This window comes from Schistosoma mansoni, chromosome 2, assembly GCF_000237925.1.
Source record: "Schistosoma mansoni strain Puerto Rico chromosome 2, complete genome".
In the NCBI taxonomy this organism is placed as follows: Eukaryota; Metazoa; Platyhelminthes; class Trematoda; order Strigeidida; family Schistosomatidae; genus Schistosoma; species Schistosoma mansoni.
Window position 1 is genome coordinate 32902204 of NC_031496.1, and position 25756 is coordinate 32927959.

The 25756-nt window shown below is 35.7% G+C and overlaps 1 protein-coding gene across 1 annotated transcript in view; it reads right to left on the bottom strand.

Annotated features, from left to right (window-relative positions):
* Smp_146940 (putative innexin) overlaps positions 1-25756 on the bottom strand; it is a gene marked incomplete at both ends in the record, with an annotated part of 53523 nt that overhangs the window by 2233 nt on the left and 25534 nt on the right. Inside the window, 2 exons of the mRNA XM_018796421.1 lie at positions 1860-2379; positions 23168-24065. Of these exons, the coding sequence (XP_018650635.1) occupies positions 1860-2379; positions 23168-24065 (1418 nt within the window). The remainder of the gene's footprint in view (positions 1-1859; positions 2380-23167; positions 24066-25756) is intronic.

A 25756-nucleotide genomic window follows, 5' to 3' on the forward strand; every position in this document is an offset into this window, starting at 1 on the left:
GAGTCCCAGAGTGAACATCAACTCTGAGATGCAGGTACATTTAGCTGACGAGTCCCAAATAGGATGAAACGCGCGTCCTGGATTCCACTACTAGCCACTATCCATCTTTTGCTTATAATGCTTGTGAATTTAGTCTTTATCGAGGCAATACGCACAGTATGCACATATGCCAATTAGAGACTGACCAGTTGCAGTCCTAAAAATATCAATGGGAAGATCCAAACAAACAATACTAAGTAAATCATTTTATAGTTGTCCTGTTATCATAAAGTAGGAAAAGGTATTGTAAAACATCTAAATACAAAGAATTTGATTTCTTTCTTATCAGAAAGGGGGTTTTGTGAAGATTGTAGTCATTCAAATAGTTGAGTTCATGAGTCGATGTAAGTTAGACCACGATGGAAAACCTGGAAGCACCAGACGGTTGCTTCGTCTTACTATGCGATTCCTCAGCATTGTGCATCTACGACCCCACTTGCAGGATTTGAATCATGCGTTGACAAAATATTTTATAGATTATTATCTTAATTTCCGTTGTTGGTCATTTCTCACTTCAGTAGAACGGATGTTACATTATTCATGGGAAGTTTTGTAACGAATAACTATGAAACATATTTGATGAACTGAACGAATTAAGAAACTCAGTTTTATACTATTACTAAAAAGTAACTTAAGCTTGAGTAACGGATTTGATGACACACATTTATTGAAGTGTATCTAATTGATATCAAAAGTAAGTTCAGTCCGCGTAGACAAACAGGAAAGATCACTAAATTTACTTATTTATTCCTCTATTTGAACACATAAGTTTTGGTACAAAGGGACATCGAATACATATGAATCACAAAAGTAAACTTGATTTGTGTGTGGGCTGTGATACTACCTGGGTGTCTAAACTCAAGCAGGTGGTTTATTAGGAGGCCACACCCCGAGCCTTTAACCTAAAGGTGTAATCCACAAGGTAGTGGAGCAACATAAGGAGATGCAATCCCATAGTAGCCAGTGACCAACAATAGGTTCATACGCCATTTGTCTCATTGAAATTCTGGACCCCATATGCACCATTGGTTTGGAATCAGAGTTTTCCAACCCCCCTATATCTGCTGACCCAGGTAAAGCTCCGAACATTCGCTTTTCATCCTCTCAATTTGTTATACAACAGTGATTCTTCGAGGAGGCGATCATTAAGACTTCCGTGGCAGTGGTTGTATGCGTGTGACCGTATGAAAGCATTTCAAGATGGATAGCTGACTCTCCTCACTCTCAGCCGTACCAGGACATTAGCTGACTTAAAGCATATTGATCAATCTATGTTAACCATTTACTGACCTAGAAAACTTTTTATTTTATTCCATTGTTATATAGTTGAAAATTCACATTGGATTATTTTTTCGTTATTAGAAGGATCAAAAGTGATTTGTTTAGAAGTTGTACAAATTTCTGAAGGGTGGTTTTATGGAGATTTTAGTAATTATTATATAGTTAAGATCATGAGTCAATTGAAGCTAGACCAACTATGGAAAACCTAAAAGCACTGAACAGTGGTTTCCTCCTATTGTGGGACTCTTCAACACATGTGCATCCACGATCCCGCCTCGCCAGATTCGAACCCAAGATCTACCAATCTGGCGTCAGAGCACTTAACCGATAGACCACTGAGCGGGCTGGGATCCAACGTTCTTAATATCTAGCTTCAACCAATCTACGAAACTGGTAGGGCCTGGGTTCGAATCCCGAAAAGCAGGATGGTGGATACGCACTGCTAGAATGAAACGATCTTCCAATGCTTTCAAGTTCTCAGTGGTGGTCTATTAAGTAGAAAAGAGCAAAAATGAAATTGAAAAAAATTTGTCACTTACTTATAATTTTTTCCCAATTTTTTTGTTTCAAAATCACAATATGTAACACGTGGAAAATGTCCTGTTTCATTCCATATATGACCATTTATTAAATCTTTTATAACATAGTAACCAAAAAAATATGATTTTACCCCTAGAAACAATTTCATTAAATATAATTGTCCAATAATATTGATTAAATATAATAATTTAATAATAATATATAAATAAAATAAAAAACTATGATTATAATTATAATATTTGAATCCTTTAATTTTTTGATTACCGCATAGTAACCAATGACATAAACATGTTGGTAACAAACATAATAATGTAAATAAACAACGTATTAGTAACCATAGATTATATATTAGTTGATAACAACCATATTGAATGTATGTTGTTTGATAAGGGGATTTAAGATGATGTAATGATTGTTGTGTATTATTATTATTATGATTAGGATAACATGACCAACATGAAGAGTTTTGTTGAAATGGATTCATGGATAGATTAGAAGTTGATTGATTAACTTGCAATTCTGTGAAGAAAAAAAGAAAAAAGAAAGAAAAATTAATGATAAATTACACATCAATCAATGTTATCAGTCAGTCAGTCAGTCATAACGTAGAACTTCGTATGTACGTACGTAAATCAGTTGAAGTTGGTATACCACATTATCACAGAGATGAAGTTGTCGATTCAAATCCCATAGTGGTAGAAGTAGTAAGAGTATAAGCAGTAATATGAAAGATTAGGCTTTAAAGATGTTATTGAAGGAGTATAATCCAATGAAATAAATTTGAAAAGAGAAAAAAGATAGGGACATGAAGAATTCAGAAGATTAGAATTTGGTAGAACACAAATAGTGGATGCACCTTTACCATTGCAAACGATTTTGAGCCATGTCATTCAAGGTCTCTAACCATCGATTGTTATCATCTCGCGAATCCCAACCAGGTAGTCTACGCCTACCAACATGGCTCAGTCACGTTTTGGTCTGGCCCCCCCTAGCTTTCTTCCAACCTACTCCTACACCATAAAACATTGCACATCAGGGCAGTTAGTGGTTGAGCATACGTAACACGTGTCCTAGCCATCTTAACTCATAAAGTTTCACTACTTCATCAATCGAATTGCCATCCTTACCTAGTACCCATTTCCTTACAACTGCATTACTTACCCTGTGGTCCCAGGATATACGAGCAATGCTTCGAAGACATCTGTGATCGAATACTAGTAGCCTATGAATATCCTCTACTTTTATCGGCCGTGTTTCACTGCCATAAATTAGGACGGAACGAACTGCTGCACAGTAAACCCGTCCTTTGGTTGCTAGACGGATATCTCGCCTACGCCATAAATGGCGCAAGTTGGCGAAAGCTAGACGAGCCTTCTGTATCCATGTTGAGATTTCGTCACATACCAGACCACAGGGGCTGATGAGACTCCCAAGATAAATGAAGGGGTCAACTACTTCACTCCCTATCATCAATGAAAGTTATATTCAATAGAAATATTGTTTAATACACTGGGATACATGAATCGATCCAGGAACTAGACTAACCATTGAATAGCTGGAATTATAGCTGGACGAGTGTTTCGCTCGAGTATGAAACTCTTCAGTAAAGAGTGTTCACGATTTCGATCGTGAGACTCGAAAAAAGGAACTTTGGTTTTGTTTCACATGTAGCCTATTGAGTTGTTGCACGACGGTATTGATCTGTAACTTCAAACAATTTATGACCTTGAGCAGTTATTTAAACATGAATAAAACTAGTGATCTGATCTATAAAGAACCTCTATCATTTCAACATTGTACCATACTTTTCCAAATATACAACCAGGTATCTTAAATACATTTTTTGTGTGATGTTTATCCATTTGATCTATTCCAAAACTGTAAATCACAGGGATTTAACACAACATTTTAAATTTCTAAAAATAACCCTATATATATAAGCGGAGATGGATGGTGGATAGGAGTGTAAAACAGGACTGGTATTTCGTCCTTAAATGTTATGAGTGAATACACTTCCTAAGTTATGAATCGATAAATAATTACTTAGATTTTAAAAGAAACTGGTTATTAAAGTGTACTTCTTAAAAGGATCCACATATTTGAGATGATGATGATGATCATTCGGATGATGATGATGATTCGGATGAGGATGATGATTCGGATGAGGATGATGATGATGATGATGATGATGATGATGATGATACGCGTATGTTCTTCTTATAAAGCGTACCTAAGACATATTAGTGTATAATCTCATCCTATTTTCTTTTAGTGTTACCTGAACTCTCATCCTATGATCTATCTCATTAAGTTATTGTTTCCTTCATAACAACTGTCAATTAATTTCAAAAGTTCAAATTTAACTCATTTAATTATTTCTAGCTAATTAATATTGATTAGGTAGTAATATTTAGTTGTATCTTAGGAAAGGTGAGGAATGATAAAGGAAGGACTACATTCTTAAAATTGAAGAATATATGGAACTCGAAACAACTGTCAACTAATTTTAAAGTCAAAATCTTCAATACGAACGTCAAGACAGTTAGTTTTATAGTACGGAGCTGAAACATGGAGAAATGCTACATCCATCGTCAAGAAGATACAACTATTTATGAATAGTTGTCTACGCAAAATACACAACATTCACTGACCGAATACTACCAGCTTCCAGCTGAAGAGAAAATTTGGAAAAGACATTGGAAGTGGATAGGACATACATTGAGGAATTCATCAAAATTTATCACGAAACAAGCCCTAACCTGGAATCCAGAAGGGAAGTGGAAAAGAGGAAGGCTAAAGAACACATTACGTCGGAAAATAGAAGCATACATGAAAAGGATGAATAACAAGTGGAAAGAATTGGAAAGGACTGCCGACGACAGAGTTGGGTAGAGAATGCTGGTGTGCGGGCGACCTATGCTCCTCGACGACGGGTAACAGATGTAAGTAAGTAATGTTTCAATCTGAATTAACTTAAATAACTACATTTGAAACTTTTATTCTATCCCTAAATCATTAGAATGTTTCATATTATTTCTTTAAGATTTCAATTAGAAATCACAATTATCACTAATTCATTTGACTGACTTTTAATATTTAATTTAGCTTTAGGCTATTTTTTAAACAGACAAAATCAACACAAATGAGTTCATCCGATAGTAAATTTGAAAAATTATCATGGGGATTAAATTAATAGATGGGACATTAAAGGATAATGATGATGATGATGATGATGATGATGATGCTGTTGATGATGGTGATGATGATGATAATGATGGTGGTGGTAGTGGTGGTGGTGATGTAAGTCACCCCTGTCTTGTTGACGTTTACCAAATATAAACTTGTAAAGAAACAGGATTTCCTGCTGATTGAATCAGTAAACATCTTGATCAAATTAGACATTATGTACATAATTCATTGTTTAATTTATTTATATTCACACTTTTAGAGTAGCACGTAAAATGTAAACATATGAATGGATTTGCGGAATATTTTTTCCTTTTTTATTTATTTAAACACATAAACATGGGTACAAGGAGGCAGCAAATACGTATGCACCACACAAGTCACTTGATTTGTGTGGGCTCGGATACTGAATGGGTTCCCAAACACAAAAATTTGGTTTCCTTAGAGGACCTCACTCGGAGCCTTCAATCTAAAGGTCCGATCCATAAGGCAGTGGAGCAACGTCAGGAGATACAGCCTCAGGGTAGTCGGTGACCAATGATTGGTTCATACGCCATTTGTTCCGTCAGGATACTAAAGCCCATTTACACCATTAGTTTGGAATTAGGATTTTCCAACTTCTTTCGGTGGATCCTCCATATCCACCAACCCAGTTAAAGCACCGAACATTCGCTTTTCGTCCTCTTAATTTCATAAACAACAGTAGTGCCACGAGAATGCAGCAAGTAAGACATTCGTGACAATGGTTATATTCACGTGGTCATGTGAGAGCTTTTCCAGATAGAGCGATGATTTTCCCCATTCTCGGCCGTATCAGGGAATTTGGTAGCATTTGCAGAATAAAGAATGATGTAAAAAACTAAAAATGTCTACCAACTAAAAATGTCGATAACGACTTATTCTAAGAACCATAAATTTTAGGCTAAACTTTATTTAGATAAAAAAAATCCAGGAATTATTCATCAATTAAATGTTTAATATGTTCACTTAATTTTTGGCATTATCAGCCTTCATAACCATCTTACAGGTTAGTAGATTTTTTTTAACAATGCTGTCTTTTCTATGGGATGATGTTGCTAGATCTATGCCCAACTTTCTTCCTTTATCCAGCCTTGGAACTAGCAGCAACTCTAGAAAGACTACAGACGGAGGCAGACTACAGAACACATTGAATCAGGAAATGGAATCACACATCGAAAGAATGAATAGAGCTTTGAAGCAAGTGGAAAAGAGAGTTCAGGACAAAGTTGGTTAAAGAATCCTGGTCGGAACCTATGTTCCACGAGGGGTTAAAGGCATGAGTAAGTAAGTAAATAAAAGTAAATAATCTCTACTCAATGTAGTTTCAGTTACTTGAAGGATAGTGGATGCACACTGTTGAGGAGTCCCACAATAGGACGAAACGGCCGTTCAGTGCTTCTAGGTTTTTCATGGTGGTCTAACTTCAATTGACTCATGATTTAAACTACGAATATAGACTAAGTTTATATTTCTATTAATGTTAAGTTTACTACATGATGAACACAGAATACGATATACAACTACAACAACTCGAACGTATAAAACCCCCACAAATCAGAAGATAGAAGAACGGTGGAGAAGTGTTTGTTGGATAAGAATCAAAATGTACCGAAATTTATGGGTATTTAAAGATCTTAACGTTTGTTATAATAACATTGTTATTTAGCCTATCCGTAAAGAGGAATGTTATGTTACTGTCCAATAGTAGCATGCCGCGTTTATATTCTAGTAAGCTGCATCATATTTTCTGATTAGATGGAAACTCATCGGCTCCTTTAGGGCCTCTAAAGGCTCCATCATAGCTTTCGGAAGCCGTTCCAACAATGAAAATGGTATATTTTATTTTGTTCAAATTTCCCTACAGCCATTTATTATTGAACTATCCATAGTGTTAATAATTCACTATATTATTGTATATATATATAAATTATCATAGTTGCAAGCGTGAGTCAATTGAAGCTAGACCACCAAAGAAAACCTAGAAGCACTGGACGGCCGTTTCATCCTCTTGTGGGACTCCTCAGCAGTGCTCAGTGACCAGTGGAGTTCTACCAAGTCTGTTGTGAGATCGGAACTCACTGAAGACAATTGGTGAACTGTTGCTCAAATTCGTGGATTGGTTGTAGTTAGACATAAACACCATGGGATGTCAGCTCAGTGGTCTATCGGTTAAGTGCTGTGGCGCGATATTGGGTTGGAATCTCGCGGATGTGAGATCGTGGATGTGAACTACTGAGGAGTCCCACAATAGGATGAAACGGCCGTTCATTGCTTCCAGGTTTTCCTTGATGGTCTAGCTTCAATTGACTCACACTTGCAAACATGAAAATACTAAATCTCCCCAAAACCCCTTCTGATATATAAATTAATTAAAAATTCACTGGTTACAAGTGTGATTTTAATGAATTCATAATTACTTCTATTGAATTTTGAAGTGTAATGGCAAGTTAGTTTATAATTAAAGTAGGTTACATTTCCTTGGAGATTAGAAAAAAAATTAATGAGAATCTTAGTTTTAGTTCTATATATATATATGTAGGCAGCCTATAAATTACCTGATTTTCATTACTCTAAATAAAAGGTATCAATGTTATCATAATAGTGTAGTAGACGCTACTCATATAATTGCTTAGAAGTAGTATGTCACGGAACGTGTCTTCGTAGATGTTAAACGAAGTGAAGAATTTCAGTACAAGGAAAGTATGAGATTTGCAGAACAACTAAATACCACCGAAGCACTTAACCGATAGACCACTGAGCCGGATGGAATCCAACGGTGTTAATGTCTAACTTCAACCAATCCACGATTTTGAGCAACCGTTCACCAATTGTCATCAGTGAGTTGATATCTCTACAACAGACTTGGTAGAACTCCACTGGTTACTGCTTCCCACTAGAACTCACCGTTGGTTGCCGGCTCAGTGGTCTATCGGTTAAGTGCTCTGGCGTAAAACCGGTAGGTCTTTGGTTCGAATCTCGCGAGCGCGGGATCGTGGATGCGCACTGCTGAGGAGTCCCATAATAGAACGGAACTAAATAACAGACAAAAAGATGGTTCAGATGGCAAAACATATCAAAAGATACAAATGGACAACTGAAAGTTACTTCGATAAATCTCATAAAATTTAAGCAAATGAAGATGAAACGACTCTAGTGTTTTTATTGATTATGGTTTGTTTTGTCTGAAATCAAGAAAACTAATTTATTCACTAGCATGGTAAGGAAAGATAGATAATGACTAGAAGTGGAATCCAGGACGCGCCTTTCGTCCTATTTGGGACTCGTCGGCTGGATGTACCTTCATCTCAGAGTTGATGTTCACTCTGGGACTCAAACCCAGTATCTTCCGCTTCAAACTCCATCGCATTATCCACTCGGTCACTGAGTCTTGATAGCTACTTGCTTGTGCGATGGTGTAAAGTTTAAATGCACTTAGTATTGTTTGTTTGGGTATATCGAGGCTATATCGATGCAATACGTACAGTATGCACATATGCCAATTAGAGACTGACCAGTTGCAGTCCTGAAACATCAATGGGAAGATTCAAACAAACAATACCAACTGAATTTTAAATTATTCACAGTTACAATTTCTTAAAATAGAATCCCTTACCAAACATCTTGATATCAAAATCTTCTAAAACTAATGAAATTTAAAGGAAACATAAAGTTCATACTAATTGTCTAGTAAGCAATAACCATTGTGATGTTGTCGAACCTGAGATCCTAATGAAATTTCTATTTAATAGTTTGTTATATGGTCTAATCGGCGATAAAGTAATTAACTGACACCGCTAGATATAGGTTTGCGCTGATCAGCCAATTTAATCTCAGTATTACTAATGATGAGACAGTATTAAATTGCATTTACTAATCAATATTCACTCATTGTAAATGTATCAGTTTTTGTAGAAAGTTGATCCATATTGAATATCTTATAGAAGTAATTTCTAAATGTGATACTTTTGTGGTTAGAGTTTGAAAATCTGGGTGACAATCGATTGTCACAAGTGTTCTAACGTATTAACTACAAAAGAATCTAGATCGAGTACTTGTTGTCCGTAGTTTCTAACCATAAGGTATATTGAGATGGTGGTTGGAGGTGGTCAACAGGAAACCCTGGACTCGGGTTCCTTGCTACTTGGCATTCGTCAGCAAGGTGTACCTGTAATGTTGAGGGAACTGGTACTCCCTGATGGATTCGATCAAGTGTCACTCAGCTTCACAGTCAGAGACGTTACCACTGAGCTAAGGTATATTAACGTTGCGTTTATTTGATCAGAATTGCATACTGACTGATTTGAGTACCATCTAATCTTCTATACTGACATGAATGTTTAATGGTCATTACCCTTTGGTAAATGTTTCAGTATCGTAGAGGATCTAACAAACACCGTCGCTTTGTAAAAGAAACCCAACACTCTATTGATGGATACATCTTTATAACTAAAAAAACTGTTCAAATACTCAGATTATGATTATGGACATTAAGCTGAAACATTGGTCAAACAGATTGCATCAATGTAGCGAAGAACACAAATCGAAATTATTCACTAAACGTTGTCATTGTCTTGGATACGAAGACTACGAATATGAAGAATACGAAGACAGTTTTTTTCCGGTCACTGATATCAAGGTATATTATACTTAAAGTACAAAAAATGCTCTTGGATCCAATATACTCCATAGTTCCGAGTATATTTTTTCTTCCTGAAATCGGTCCATGATGTAAATAATGTCCAAACATCCTTTCATCCTAATGAAGTCTGTTTGTGTAGATTAATGTTACGGAACACATCTAGTGTTGTCTAACTTCGTTCCAGACTTTGCTCATTTGTTCATAGAATAGAATAATTTTCTAGACAGTCGAACTCCACCTGTAGCTCCTCCTGAGGCTACTGCCGGTCCCAAGCCCGGGTAAAGCAGGAGGGTTGGGTATGGGGTTAGCGATCTCAGCCCGTAGAAAACCAACTCGCTAAAAAAACGCTAACCAGAAAAATTATTTAAGACAGTCGAACAACATTTCAGATAGTTTATACTATCCATAGTAAACTATTATTTATATAAGTAAAGATGGATAGTGACTAGCAGTAGAATTCAGGACGCGCATTTCGTCCCTTTTCGAGACTTGTCAGTTAATTGTACCTGCATCCCAGAGTTGATGTTCTCTCCGGAAATCAAACCAAGTGCCGTTCCCTTCAAATGCTAACACGTTATCCAATTAGCTACTGAGTCTTAGAGTTTGAATCGAATGGCAATGGGTTCGAGTCCCATAGTGAACATCAACTCTGAGATGCAGGTACATCCAACTTACGAGTTTCAAATGCAGCGAAACGCGTATATTGGACTCTACTGTTAGCCACCATCCATCTCTTTTGATAATACTTTTGACTTAGTGCAATATCGAGACAATCCACACAGAACTCGCATATGTCAATAAGAAACTGATCAAAATTACAATCTTAAACATCAATGAGAGTCAGTCAGTCAGCTACAACGTAGGACCAGGCACATATATGCATCGGTCTAAATTGACATACCTAGTTAGAACTACAAGATGAACACCGGATTCATAGAAGTAGTTAATTTAGTGGTGGTAATATGTAAAAGACAGGTTGTATATAAGGAAATAGTATTGGAAGGAAAAAAGTTATGAAGCAATTTTAATCTCAAGTTTGAAGGGAAGATAAAGAGTGTATACACCTATGCCACTGTGATCGATTCTAAGCCATGTCATCCAGAGTCTCCAACCATTGGTTACGATAGTCACGCGGACCCCAACCAAGTAGTCTGCATCTGTCAACATGGCTCAGACTAGAGGTTAGTGACTTTATGGACTGATGCCACGTTTCGGTTTGACCGCCCCTAACTCTCTTCCAACCATCCCCTACACTAGTCAGCATAGCCCGTCGTGGTAATCGGTGTTCAGGCATACGTAACACGTGACCTAACCATCTCAGTCGATAAAGATTCATGACCTCATCAACTGATTAACCATCATTCCCTAATACCCTGCATCGAACCTCACTATCACTTACGTAGTGATCCCATTAGAAGCGAGCAATATTTCTAAGGCATCTGTGGTCAAATACCAGTAACTTGTGAGTATCTTCTACTCTTAATGGCCATGTTTCAAACACCAATGAGAAGATTTAAGTAAACAATATCAAGTATATGTAGACTAAATTGTAAAACTGAATGATTTCACTTAGTTTCTCATGTTAAACAATTCCTACCCCTCCCCCCCCCAAAAAAAATCTCAATATTGTTCAGTCATCTTGAGTAATTATTGATTTATTATAAGAGTATGAATGTTAGTTAGATGTGAGTACTTTCTTGTCTTTAAAAAAAAGGAATGAAAGAAGGAAAACAACTGCTCAAATTTTATATTTTGGAGGAATGGATCAATTTATATCTTTGAACATTTACTTTCTATACTTATATTTGATCTGATCTTAAGTTATTTGGTATTTTCTAATATGAATCTATACGCATATCTAGTAGACAAAGACACTTTTTTCTGGTTAGCATAACATGCATCAATTGAATCATACTTGACGGAGAAGTTTTGGAGGATGTAAAAACCTTTATTTATCTGGCCAGAATCATTGATGAACACGGTGAATCTGATGTAGATGTGAAGGTACGGATCGACAAAGAGCAGCATATTTACAACTGAAGAACATTTGAAAATCAAAACAACTGTCTGTCAACCTACGCCAAGATCAGAATTTTCAATACAAATGTCAAGAGAGTTCTACTGTATGGGGCGTGGACAACGTGGACAACTACGAAAGCTACCATCCAGAAGATACAAGTGTTTATTAACAGATACTTCGGATCCGATGGCCAGACACAATCAGCAACAAGTTAATGTGGGAGAGAACAAACCAGATTTCAGTGGAAGAAGAAATCAGAAAGAGGCGCTGGAAGTGGATTGGGTACACATTGAGGAAATCACCCAACTGTGTAACAAGAAGAGCCCTTATTTGGAATCCTGAAGGCCAAACGAAAATTGGAAGACCAAAGAACACATTACGCCTATAAATGTAGACGGACATGAGAAAAATGAACAACAGTTGGATGGAACTAGAAAGGAAGGCCCAGGACAGAGTGGGTTGGAGAATGCTGATCGGTAGCCTATGCTTCATTGGTAGGTAATAGGCATAATTAAGTAAGTAGGGCAAAGACAAGCTAATACAGACATGTCTATTCATGATGGGCTTTGTTGCATAGAAAGTACCAGAAGGTGGTTTTGTGGAGATTTTAGTAACTTCATATAGTTAAGATCATGAGTCAATTGAAGCTAGAACACCATGGAAAACCTGGAAGCACTGGACGGCCGTTTCGTCCTATTGTAGGACTCCTGAGCAGTGTGAATCCACGACCCTGCCTAACGGGATTCCAGCCCAGGACCTATCAGTCTCACGCCAGAGCACTTAACCAATAGACCACTGAGTCGGCATCCAATGGTTTTAATGTCTAACCTCAACTAATCCACAAAATCACGCGACCAACTTCCATTGTACTGAGGTAGATACAAGTCTCTACCTGACATGGATTAGCTTCACTGGTCACGACTTCTCACTAGAACTCCAGGAATTACCTCATGGAGCGAGGTTGCGCATTGCACATTATATCAGTATTAAATGTCTCAAGTATGTGGGTAAGAAAATTTCACTCCAGTAGAAAATTTGTGTTTTATAAATGAATGTCAGGTGAATATTTATTTCAGAAGGGTTTTTTGTGGAGATTTAGTATTTTCATAGTTGAAAGCGTGATTCAATTGAAGCTAGACCATCAAGGAAAACCTGGAAGCATTAGACGGCCGTTTCGTTCTATTGCGCACTGCTGAGGAGTCCCACAATAGGACGAAATGGCCGTCCAGTGCTTTCAGTTTTCCAAGGTGGTCTAGCATAGAAAATATGTCGATTTGTTAGACGAACATTATTATGGTTGTATGATGCTTAAAAACCAATCAAGTTTTGTTTAGTCGGGTAAGTTCAGTGCTCAAGGTGCTTAACTATCAAAATAAACTTTGGTGATGATTCTTATTTTGCTTAATATTTGTTCATGATGAAATGTATAGTCATATTATACAGTTCTCCACAAAAGGTCCTATGTTTTCCTTAGAAAAAAACACCAACAAAACGATCATGAACAATAAACTGATTTCTCATATCTGTTTATCAAAAGTAAATCTAGTCAGGAAATGTGAAAATTGATAAACAGATAGAGATATATAGATTTATATCAGAAGGGGGCTGTATGAAGAGATATTCAACTCTGTCAAGTTACACCTAATCCCAACTAAATCAGTACTTACATAACGAATAAAGGGTACGTAACCTCTGTTTACCCCCCCCCCTATTTGTATATACCGATCCAACTGCCTTTGTGGAGCTAAAGCCTTTATATTCGTGAACATGTACCGGGATGGTTAAGAAAAGGTGTCACAATGTCTATCAACAGCACCAAACTTTCTCACTTGGTAGCTAGTGAACATCATAAAAAATGATAGATGAAGCTTCCTCTGGTTTGTATTATGTTTCAAACAGTCTATCAGAAGGAACTAGATTACAACACCTCTAAACGGCTGAAGGTATTTGGATCAATTAAAGAAGACTTAAATTATGTATCCGAAGAAGTATCTTCGTTCTCTATTTTGTTTTTGATTGGTCCAGACGTGAATCACTATATATCTAAACTGAATGTCACACACCCTCACACCCATTTCACTTCATGTTTATGATTCACATGAATTCTTTTATCATATTTATCATGACAACACCTCTCTTATTACATAATGTGTTCAGATGACGTTATTATTATTACGTTCATTAACCGGGAAATGTTTTACTACTGTACTGATCATAGATGGTGGACAAGATTTGTAGCTCAGATGGGTGATTTTGATGTAGGTTTGTTCTCTGAGCTGGATGGTATGGTCATGGAGCTTTCATCGTCCTTCTGGACGACATAACGACAACCATCCAGCTCAGAGAACAAACCTACATCAAAATGTACTGATCATAACTTGTAGCCTGGCAACGAATCATTCTAACATTTTATAAACAATCTGATACATTTTCGAAGTATTTATACCGCAACAAATGCAAAGCATTAATATAACATTGTCCAATTCATTAATACCATGCCTTATTTTGGCCTATGTGAAATATCATAATAATCATGGTCTACTAACTGTAGAGCCTGATCACAATGTTATTGAAATGATTTATTAATTGATTTCATGAGTCAATTCAAGTTCGATCAACCATGGAAAACCCATGGAAGCATTGGACGATCGTTTCGTCTTAGTTTACTGAAGACCTTAATGTCATAGATTCTATTTTTTTATGGAGTTTTGTTCTCTGAGCTGCATGGTTTCGTTGTGGAGTTTTCATCGTCCTTCTGAACGATATCATCAACAGCACAAACTTTGGGTAGAAGTGAAGTGTTTGAATTTCTCCACATGTGATTCACAGTTTGTGCTGTACACTTCAGCAATAAACAAGCACATTGAAATCAATACAATTTATCAACCAATCAGGAAAATTATGCAGAAACAGGAACAAAACTCAAACCAGTGGGAGATACAACCAAAACAAGGAAATAAACAATGACAGATTTAAAGTCAACAAGAACCAATCAACATCAAGGTGCACAGGACAAGCTACCATCTACATGTGGAGAAATTCAAACACTTCACTTCTACCCGAAGTTTGTGCTGATGATATCGTTCAGAAGAACAATGAATGCTCCACGACCAAACCATCACCCACCTGAGCTAAAAATCTTCTCCACCATCTCAGATTCTATACTTTGTGATGTAGTAAGTACGCACAATCAATTAGTACTAATCTTTTACTAAACAACTGTTTAATGTACACTAGTTTTCACTAGTCATGTATGATGAATAATTTATATAAGAAGGGGTTTTATGGAGATTATTAATCATTCAGTAGTTGAATTCATCAGTCAATTAAAGCTAGATCACCATGAAAATCTTGGAAGCAGTAGTAGTCATGTATTATGAATGATTATTTTTAAAAAAAGCAATGTAGAAATTTAAAGTAGACCATAAACAATGATCATTGTTACCCTTGGTGTTGTTTACGTTATATCGATTGAGTGAGTGCCTTGTTTAATATATGACGTGATGATCACCGCCAATAAGAGAGGAGTAAATCATCGATCAGAGCAATGATTAACAAAAGCTGCATGAGTAGTCTGGAGTACTTATCAGTCCTGTTCTTTGCCTAGCCCAACCAGTTAAGTCCTGAACATCAATAAAAGCCTCTGCAATATGAATCATTATTCTCAAACATATTGAGTTTGTACACCAATCAAACAGACCACATCGTACCATAAAATAAGAAACAACATTTTTACAAGATTCAGCTAAATGTGGCTGTGAATAAGGGGGAACAACAATCAATAGACTGGGGATAACTCAAGAATGGTAAGTCGCATAATAATAGTCTGTGGGTCAAAATAAAGCTTATAATAAAAGGAACATGAATATGAATACTTTAGATACTTAGCAATAATACAATAGGAAATATACATATCATATTGGTCCATAAATAGTTCTAAAAGTTACCATTCATAAATCTTCACGGGATATAATAGTTTATTTGTATCTTCACATTGTTATTTAGGAGTGCAATTGATCTATCTCTCTCTAATTGGCATATATGCGTCTTGTGGAAATGCCTTGATATTGCCTTAACTCATAAATATTATAATCAAAGATGGATAGTGGCTAGTAGTGGGATCCAGGACGTGCATTTCGCCCTATTTGAAACTCGTCAGCCAGATGCATCTGCATCTCAGAGTTGATATTCACTCTGAGACTCGAACCCAATATCGTTCGTTTCAAACACCATCATGTCCCAGAGTGAACATCAACTCCGGAATGCATATACATCCAACTGACAAGTTTCAAATAAGATGTAATGCACATCTAAAATTCCACTACTAACCACTAACCATCTTTAAGATGGTGGTTGGAGGTGGTCAACAGGAAACCCTGAACCCAGGTTTCGTGCTACTTGGCACTCGTCAGCAAGGTGTACCTGTAATGTTGAGGGAACTGGTACTCCCTGATGGATTCGATCCCGTGTCACTCAGCTTCACAGTCAGAGATGTTACCACTGAGCTATTCGCGCCATGACCGACCTCCTGTAGGACTGAAATGTAATCACAATTAATTAACCACTGGGTGTCGAGTCACCTAGACTAGTGGCCACATTGCAACTTGATCAATAGCATTCGATCAGCACTAAGACAAACTTGACATGCATGACATTGATCACCACCCAATGATCAATCAATTGTAACTAATCATTTTTGTTTATAATAATCATTATCATTTATTACATCATCATTTCATATCAACACACCAACTCATTAACAACTTTAATGATTAATCTAAATGATAAATAATTTTTTTGGGGGGATAGGAATAATTTTCTTTTTTTTCTCTTTTTTTTCTATATTTTTTTAAAAATTTATTCCAATTTTCAAGAGAAAAAACCCAACATAATCACCATTTTAAACGAGAAAAGGTTATGGTTAATAAAATTGATCCCTATCATTAATTAAGGTCAAGATTTAACGATGATAATGAAAAAAAACAACAAAAGAAAACAAAAAAAAGAAAAAAAACATAAAACAAACGAACCCACCACCACCCCTCTCCTCAATAAATTCTTATCATATTGAAGGATATAATTTTATATGGTTTGTTAAAAAAAAATAGAACAATCTAATATATTTACACAAAATGGATTCACTTAATCAAATCACATCTTTACCCCCTCCCTCACTTCCCCTCCTCTCTCCCTATCTATCTCCCTATCTACCTATCTATCTATCTCTATCTCCCTCTCTCTCTCTCTCTCGTGAGCACGCTCATGCTCTCAATCATTCAATAAAAATTTTAAACCGTTTCCATACATTAATTTTCATTCGTTTGTTTTAATCTTAAAACACATTAAAATAAGGTCAACTGGTTTTTGAAAATTAAACAATAATTAAAATGATAAAAATTTTTTTTATTTTTTTAAAGGAAAAACATAACAGACCACTATGGAAAATTCGGAAGCACTGAACGACCGTTTCGTCCTAGTATAAGACTCTTCAGTAATGCGCATTTACGATCCAGCTCTGTTGGATTCAAACCTAGGATCTATCGGTCACGTGCACGAACGCTTATCACTTAGACTAATTATCCGACATCCATCAGTGTTAATGTCTAAATTCAACCAATCCACATACTTGTTTGTTGATTGATAAGCTGAAATTATACAATCTTTCTCATCTACATTTGTTTAGGCGATACCACTTATATCATTAGCCGTTGAATAACCGAAATCCGACTTGAAACTTAGTATGTAACCACAGATTTTTAGATGGTAGAGAAGATTTGTAGCTCAACTATGAAAATACTAAATCTTCACAAAACCCCTTCTGATAATTAATATAATTATATGCTCAATAGTGACTGACTTTGAGAAGTACATCTAGGAGTTCTAGTGAGAAGCAATGACCAGTGGAGTTGAAACCACATCTGTTGTGACATATGAACTCACTGATGACAATTGGTGAACGGTTGCTCAACTTCGTGGATTAGTTGAAGTTAGACATTAACACCGTTGGATGCCGACTAGCTCAGTGATCTATCGGCTAAGGGCTCTCGCTCGAGACTGGTAGGTACTGGGTTCGAATCTCGCGAGTGCGAGATCGTGGATGCGCACTACAGAGGAGTCCCACAATAGGACGAAACGGCCTTCCAGTGCTTCCAGGTTTCCCATAGTTCTGGTAATCTTTGTCTTCTTATTACATTATCAAAGTTTATCAAAGGGACTAATTGCTGTTAGATAATATCCTATAAGTTATCTGAAGTAACTGAAACTATTGTATTAAAATATATTGAAACCTGATTTTATCTATAGCTTTTATAAATGTAACATTAGTGATGGGAAAGGATTTGAAGTCAGCTATAGTGCAACACAAAACTAAGCCTAGTAATAGGTAGTACTTTCCATCAATACATAACTGAAATTATAAAGAATAGTTCAACCTTTCGCCTTATCTAAATCAGTATCATTCAATGTCATAAACTAAAAAACTTTTCTATAAATCGGTTATCGAGATGTTCATAATAAGTGATTGTTGAGTACATTTATAGTTGAAATCATGAGTCAATTGAAGCTAGACCAATCATGGAGAACCTGGAGGCACTAGAGGGCCGTTTTGTTCTGGTGTGAGAATCCTCAACAGTGCGCATCTACGATCCCGCTTCGCCAGATTCAAACCCAGGACCTATCAATCTCGCGCGAGCGCCTAACCTCCAGACCACTGAGCCGGCTGGTATCCAACGATGTTAATGTCTAACTTCAATCAACTCACGAAGTTCAGCAACCATCCGCCAGTGTCTTCAGTGAGTCGATACCTCACAACAGACCTGGTTGCACTTCACTGATAACTCCTGAGGGGTCCGACAATAGCGCGAAACGACCTTCCAATGCTTCCAGGTTTTCCATGGTGGTCTAGCTTCAATTGACTCATGATTTTAAATATAAAATTACTGAAATCTCCACAAAAACCCCATTTGATTGTTAAATGCCAAGTATAATGATTTTTAAAAGAATATGGTGTGTACAGGATTTTCCTTTTTTTAAAAAAATTGAATAGGTCATTATCAAACTAGTGAGAATAGTCAATGATTAAATACAGAATCTTAAATTGTTAAAAAGCCGAAAGTAACTCTTGAATATCCATGAACAAAGTTAATAATAGCTAAACAACTGACGTTCAATACTGTAGTCGAGCTCAACTCCAAATCTAAAGGTCCCGAGCTCGATACATGGCTGAGTCGTATATAAGCATCGTTTTAAAGTGTCATACTGATTATGGCTAAGCTCAATGATTTTCTATTATTGTTCCACTAAACTTACTATTGAGAACTACGAAAGCCATCATCTAGAAGATGCAGGTGTTTATTAACAGTTGGTTACGCAAGATACTTTGGATCCATTGGCCAGAAACTATCAGCAACAACCTACTGTGGGAGAGAACAAACCTGATTCCAGTCTAGGAAAAAATCAGGAAGAAGTGTTGGAAGTGGATAAGACACACGTTGAGGAAAGCACCCAACTGCGTCACAAGACAATCCCTTACATGGAATCCCGAAAGCCAAAGGAGAATAGGAAGACCAAAGAACACATTACGCCGAAAAATTGAGACAGAGATGAGAAGAATGAACAAGAATGGGATAGAACTAGAAAGAAATGCCCAGGACAGAGTGTGTTGGAGAATGTTGGTCGGTGACCTATGCTTCATTGGGAGTAAGAGGCGTGAGTAAGTAAGTAGGTAAACTTACTACTATTAATAATGACTTTATTCAATATTATATTTTTGATACAATATAGAATTGTCAGTACAATGTATTTCAAAAAGTTTCCATTTCAGACTTCTTGGTCGATCCTAACGTCAAATAGTGCATGACCGTCAGTTAAAAGTTAACAGATCAGGTATGAACATGTAAATAATTTATATTCTTTTCAAGGTGTATTGCCAGCAACCACGATATCTCTGATTGGCCACTTTTGTAATCCTTACAGCGAAAGTTTGTACACTTTTCAGAGACTCTCCTGAATAGGTTATACAATTAATAACCATAATAATATATTAAAACCAACAAAGAAACAGATAACTTATTAGATAGATAGCAGGAACAAAGTTAACCCAGATATTTATTCAGTCTATAGTATAAATTAAATTCACTTAGTATTGTTTATTTAAATCTTCCTACTGATGTTTTTAGGACTGCAACTCGTCAGTCTCTTATAGCCATATGTGCATACTGTGCGCATTACCTCGAAATAGCCTAAATTCACAAGCATTGTAAGCAAAGATGGATAGTGGCTAGTAGTGGAATTCAGGACGCGCGCTTCGTCCTATACTAAGTGAATTTAAAATTCACCCCATCGCATAAGCAAATGGCTATCAGGACTCAGTAGCTGAATGGATAACGCGATGGCGTTTGAAGTGAAAGGTACTGGGTTTGAGTCCCAGAGTAAACATCAATTTTGAGATGTAGGTACATCCATCTGACGAGTCCCAAATGAAACGAAGTGGTGCGCGTCCTGGATTCTACTGCTACCCACTATCCATCTTTGATTATAAACTAGAAACTAATCAAAAATCTAATTGATGTAAATATAAGAAATGAAATATATATAAGCTGTTTATCAAACCATCATTTGAGAAATAATCAATCGATCATAATTTGTCAACAAAAAAAAAGAGAAAAGAAAAAAAACGAAAAAAAAACGGTGAACTTTTTAACTTTATAAAGTAAAACAAAAAATTTTTTAACACCCATTGAGAACTTTTTTTATTAGTTTACTAATATTTTTTTGGTAAAATTATTTAATTATTTTTTTTAGGGTGGGGGATTGAAAAAAAATTTTTTTTAATTTTTTTTTTGAATTTTTTTTTACAAAAAAGTTCAGATTTAACTCATTTAATTAGTTCTAGTTAATTAATATTGATTAAGCAGTAATAACTAGTTGTATGTTAGAGAAAGCAAAAATTGGTAAAGAAAGGATAGCATTCTTACAATTGAAGAATATATGGAACTCAAAACAACTGTAAACTAATTTCAAAGTGTGAATCTTTAATACGAACGTCAAGACAGACCTACTGTACGGAGCTGAAACGTGAAGAACTACTACAACCATCGTCAAGAAGGTACAAGTATTTATAAACAGTTATTTACGCAAAATACTCAACATCCACAGACTGGATATTATCAGCAACAGCGTTTTATGGACGAGGACAAACCAGCTTCCATCTGAAGAGGAAATTAAGAAAAGACGTTGGAAGTGGATCAGACAAGCCCTAACGTGGAACGGTGAAGGGAAGCGGAAAAGTGGAAGGCCAAAGAACACATTACGCCGGGAGATTGAAGCGGATATGAAAAGGATGAATGTTAACTGGGAAGAACTGGAAAGGATTGTCCAGGATAGGGTTGGATGGAGTATACTGGTGGGCGATCCATGCTCCTCCATGAGGGGTAACAGGCGTAAGTAAGTAAGTAAGTATCTTAAGAAGTAATATTCTTTCTAAAATTATTTGAAGAACATCATTAAGTCATTTTTGATTTAATATCGACATATATTATGATATTATCATTAAGGTTTTATGTATAGTAGAGAAGGTTTGTAGAATATGTGGATAATTTTGATGGAATTTTCTTCTCTTAAATGAATGAGTTGATCCAGCTTACGGAATAAAACTTAACTAAAATCATCAAAGTTTGTTTTGAAATGAAATTTGAATAAATGGCAATAAGTTTCAGAATACTCAATACATTACTCAAATGTTATATACTCTTACTATTCAATTGAAAATGTTTATGAATGACATACATTTTCAATTGAATGTATAGTAGTATTTTAATGTGGCCAGACACTATCAGCAAAAACCTACTGTGAGAGAGAATGAACCAGATTTCAACGGTGGAAGAAATCAGGAAGAAGCGTTGGAAGTGGATAGGACACGCATTAAGGAAATCACCCAACTGAGTCACAAGGCAAGCCCTCACATAGAATCCTGAAGGCCAAAGAAGAAGTGGGAGACCAAAGAACACATTATTCCGAGAAACGAAGACAGGCATGAGAAGTATTTTAATGAATATGTTACCATGGCTCATCATAATTATCCAAATTTCAAATGATTATAACATTTATATGACCTAGTGTCTAACTTCAATTTGATTGTGTGTTCATTATTGTTATCAACTTAGAAATATCGACAATCCTTGTATATAGACTTGAATCACGTTAGTGAATAACAGAACTAAACAAGTCGAATACAAAAATAAATTTCTGAATATGTATATTTCATACAATCGTTGATTAGAACAGACAATCAGAGAGACGGAGAGAAGGAACTAAAGAGAATAGAGAGAAACAAAACGAATTGTTGAAGGTGTGTTATTCAACTTACATTAGTTAAGCATTACTCAATTCTTATAGTCAAATCGAATCGAGGCGAAGTGAATAATTACAAAGATTGAAATGTAATTTAAGAAAAATAAATAGATTGGTGTGTCCAGATACTAAAATAACCTATATGGGCTCGACATATAGCCAACCACTATAAAGTCAGGAAACAATCAAATGATTGTGAAACTGATCTATTAAATAACTAATTATAAATGTCATGACTTGTTTTACTACAAATGTTATACCTTATGGTTGATAGGATACCTGTTTCGTGAATTAGGAAATAAGAATCCACTACTATTCGCTTGAAAAGAAGTGAAACTTAATGAGATTAATTTAGTCTAACTGCTGGAATGAGGAAGAAATCAGGAAGAAGAGTTAGAATTGCATAGGATACACAGTGAGGGAAGCAGCCAACTGCGTCACAAGGCAAGTTATGTGGAAATGTAAACATGAATCTCCATGTATAATAATGATAGAACATATGAATACGATAAAATATGGAGGCCTCGATACATGGTTCAAATTAGTTGAGTAGAAAAACTATCTTTCCTACTGTTGACAATAGGATTTAGCAGCATTTTCTCTTGTGTTCGAGTTGCTCTTTAGATTTAGTCTGGGGGTTACTAGAGACCTCAGGAAACTGAATATAATAAGTAAAGATGGATAATGGCTAGCAGTGGGATCCAGGACGCGCATTTCGTCCTATTTGGGACTCGTCAGCTGGATGTACCTACATCTCAGAGTTGGAGTTCACTCTAGGACTCGAACCCAGTATCGTTCGCTTCAAATGCTATCACGTTATCTACTTAGCTACTGAGTCCTGATAGCCACTTACTTGTGCAACGGGGTGAAGTTTAAATTCACTTAGTATTGTTTATTCGAATCTTCCCATTGGACGAAACGCGCGTCCTGAATTCCACTACTAGCCACTATCCATCTTCGCTTATGATGCTTGTGAACTAAGGAAAAAACATCAAACTATATGTATAACAGATAGGAGAACCATTTAAAACGTTATCTTTTGAATCATTTAAATCAATCTATATGAACAGGAAATAATCAATATCTCTTACTTGAATTATTCTTTGGGTTAAATAAAATTTCACCGGTTGTTAACTCACTCGTCGCTGTTGTTGTTGTCGGTGGTGGTGGTGATGGTGTTGGTGTTGGGGATGTTTCCATTATTTTACTCGTAGTTACTAATGGTTGACTTGATTTTGATTTAACACTTTTTTTATCCATTATGGATATATTAGTAAAACATAATTCACATGGATTACATATAGGTGAAAATAAGTTTTTATGTTGATTCCGATTTGGTAAAGAATTCAATTTTGATTGTGTAACGTTTGAAGTTGATTTTAATATAGGACTAGATGAATAAATGATTTGATCAGAGTTTATTTTGGAAGGATTCTTAGTAGTGACTACATCATCTGTTGTTGGAGTTGTCGTATTCGTAGTAAGAACAGTAGTCGTGGTAGTAGTAGTAACGGTAGTAGTCGTGGCAGTAGTAACGGTAGTAGTAGTAGTAGTGGTGGTGGTTACTGGCGGTTGTGGTGCACGATATTTTTTATAACTTCTTATGACAGTACATTCATTCGGTAATGTTCTACATGGATTCAGTGATGGCGTTTTTATTGTTAAAGATTCATTTTCAAATTTAACAAGTTTAGTTTCAGTACCAATTTCATGTGATGCTGATGTTAATGTTGTTGTTGTTGAGGATGATGTATATGATGTGAATTTCGGAGTGGATTTCATCCTAGAATGATTCTTTGAGGATTTTTGTTTAAATTGTGACTTTATCTTTGGTGAATGAATACGCCATTGTTTATAAGATTTATGATAAATAACATTATCAATATAACGTGCCAAACCATATGTAATTAATTGTGATGAATCTGTTTCAGTACAATTTAAACGTATTGCACTACGCATTATACGTTGTACATGAAATCCTGAATGATTCTAAATGTGAATAGACGAAATGTTTCAATTACTTAGTAGATAGCAGTAGTGAACAAATGGATCATATTATACCTTTTAAGCAAAGTTAGATAGTGGCTAGCGGTAGAATCTAAGATAAGCGTTTGGTCCTATTCTAGAACTTGTCAGCTGAATGTACCTTCAACCCTGAGTTGATGTTCACTCAAGTATTCTATCTATTCTGTATGAAACCATTCAATTTGTTCCAAAAATCAACGCATTATTCACCTAACTATTAAATCTAGAAAATCACTGTAGTGATCTGATATTTACAGAAGGAACAGTGAAGATTGAGACAATTGGTTGTTAATTTGCAAATTAACTGTTTGTTGTATGGTTATCAGAATTTAGTGAGGTAGTATGTAACTTGTGTCTAAATACATTCGATTATCCCCAACTAGTAATCTTGTTTACTACACCAATAGCTTATGTAATATCAAGTCAATCTGTACTGGATGGGCAAATGATGAAAGAATGAGCAGTTGTAGTTCTAAAAATTGGTAAGTAGATTTAAACAACCAATGAAAACATAATAGCGGAATCACCATACTTCGATGATATTCGAATTTGTAGAAACGTTTTGTGACTTAATGTAAGTCTACCCAATGCTTAATTTACTTGAAACTACCAAGGCCTACATTGGTACTGATATCAAACAATACAAACGACTATAATAAGCATTCAACATTCTGTTTACGTAATTATTCTGCCTTTTGATGTCATTTCGTTTGAAAAAAAAAACTGATTCAGCTACTTTGTATCATTAAGTCAAGATGTTAGGTGGTCAGAATGTATCAGAAAGATACTCTGGATCAAACATTCATGATAGTTGGCACTATTTAGTAATCAACATCACCATCACTGATAGAAGTGATGCTTCCTGTATGAATTGCTTTCTTGTCACCCAGTTTCACAGTCTCAAATTTCATCACTGAGTTATCCTTCTCTTTGACTGAGACTTAGTCAATGAGTATTGAAGATATGAACTTTGCTAACACCATACGTTCATTCAAAACTATAGATACACTCCTGATGACGATTTTCAAGTACTGTGAAGTCTCAGTCAATTATTTACAACTGACTATCACAATTTATCTAACATTAAAATACAGTGAATATGATATCGAATCATTCAGTTACCTTAGTTATATTTCATCTTGATTAAGAAACTCCCTACCAAACCAAGAACTGAACAGATACAACAATGAGTACTATTCAGGGATAGATCAATATTATCCTATATCTATCGTAATTGAGATCAATCCTCACCGATCTATTCATGGTCATAAACAATTATTGAGATGTATATACATATCCATCATAACACAAGTTTTATTTTTACAACGAAAGCATTCCCTTTTGATCACTTATAATTCTCACTTAAACCCTAGTGTATGTTGCTTATATCGACAGATATAAGTAGTATTTAACATCAATCAGAAGTGGAAAACATGGCAGCAGTAGGCTAAGAAGATCGAGTCAAAAGGAATAGAAACGGAGATAGAAAAGAATTGTTAAACTAGAAGAATCATACAGAATGTGAAGGATAAATGATGGAAATTTACTGTAATGGTAAATAAATCCCCAAAATAATTAGCTCTGTATGTCTTCGACATTAGATGCTGACCACATTAGTTATAATAGACTCGTCTAGCTGAAGGCTCTCGGTCATG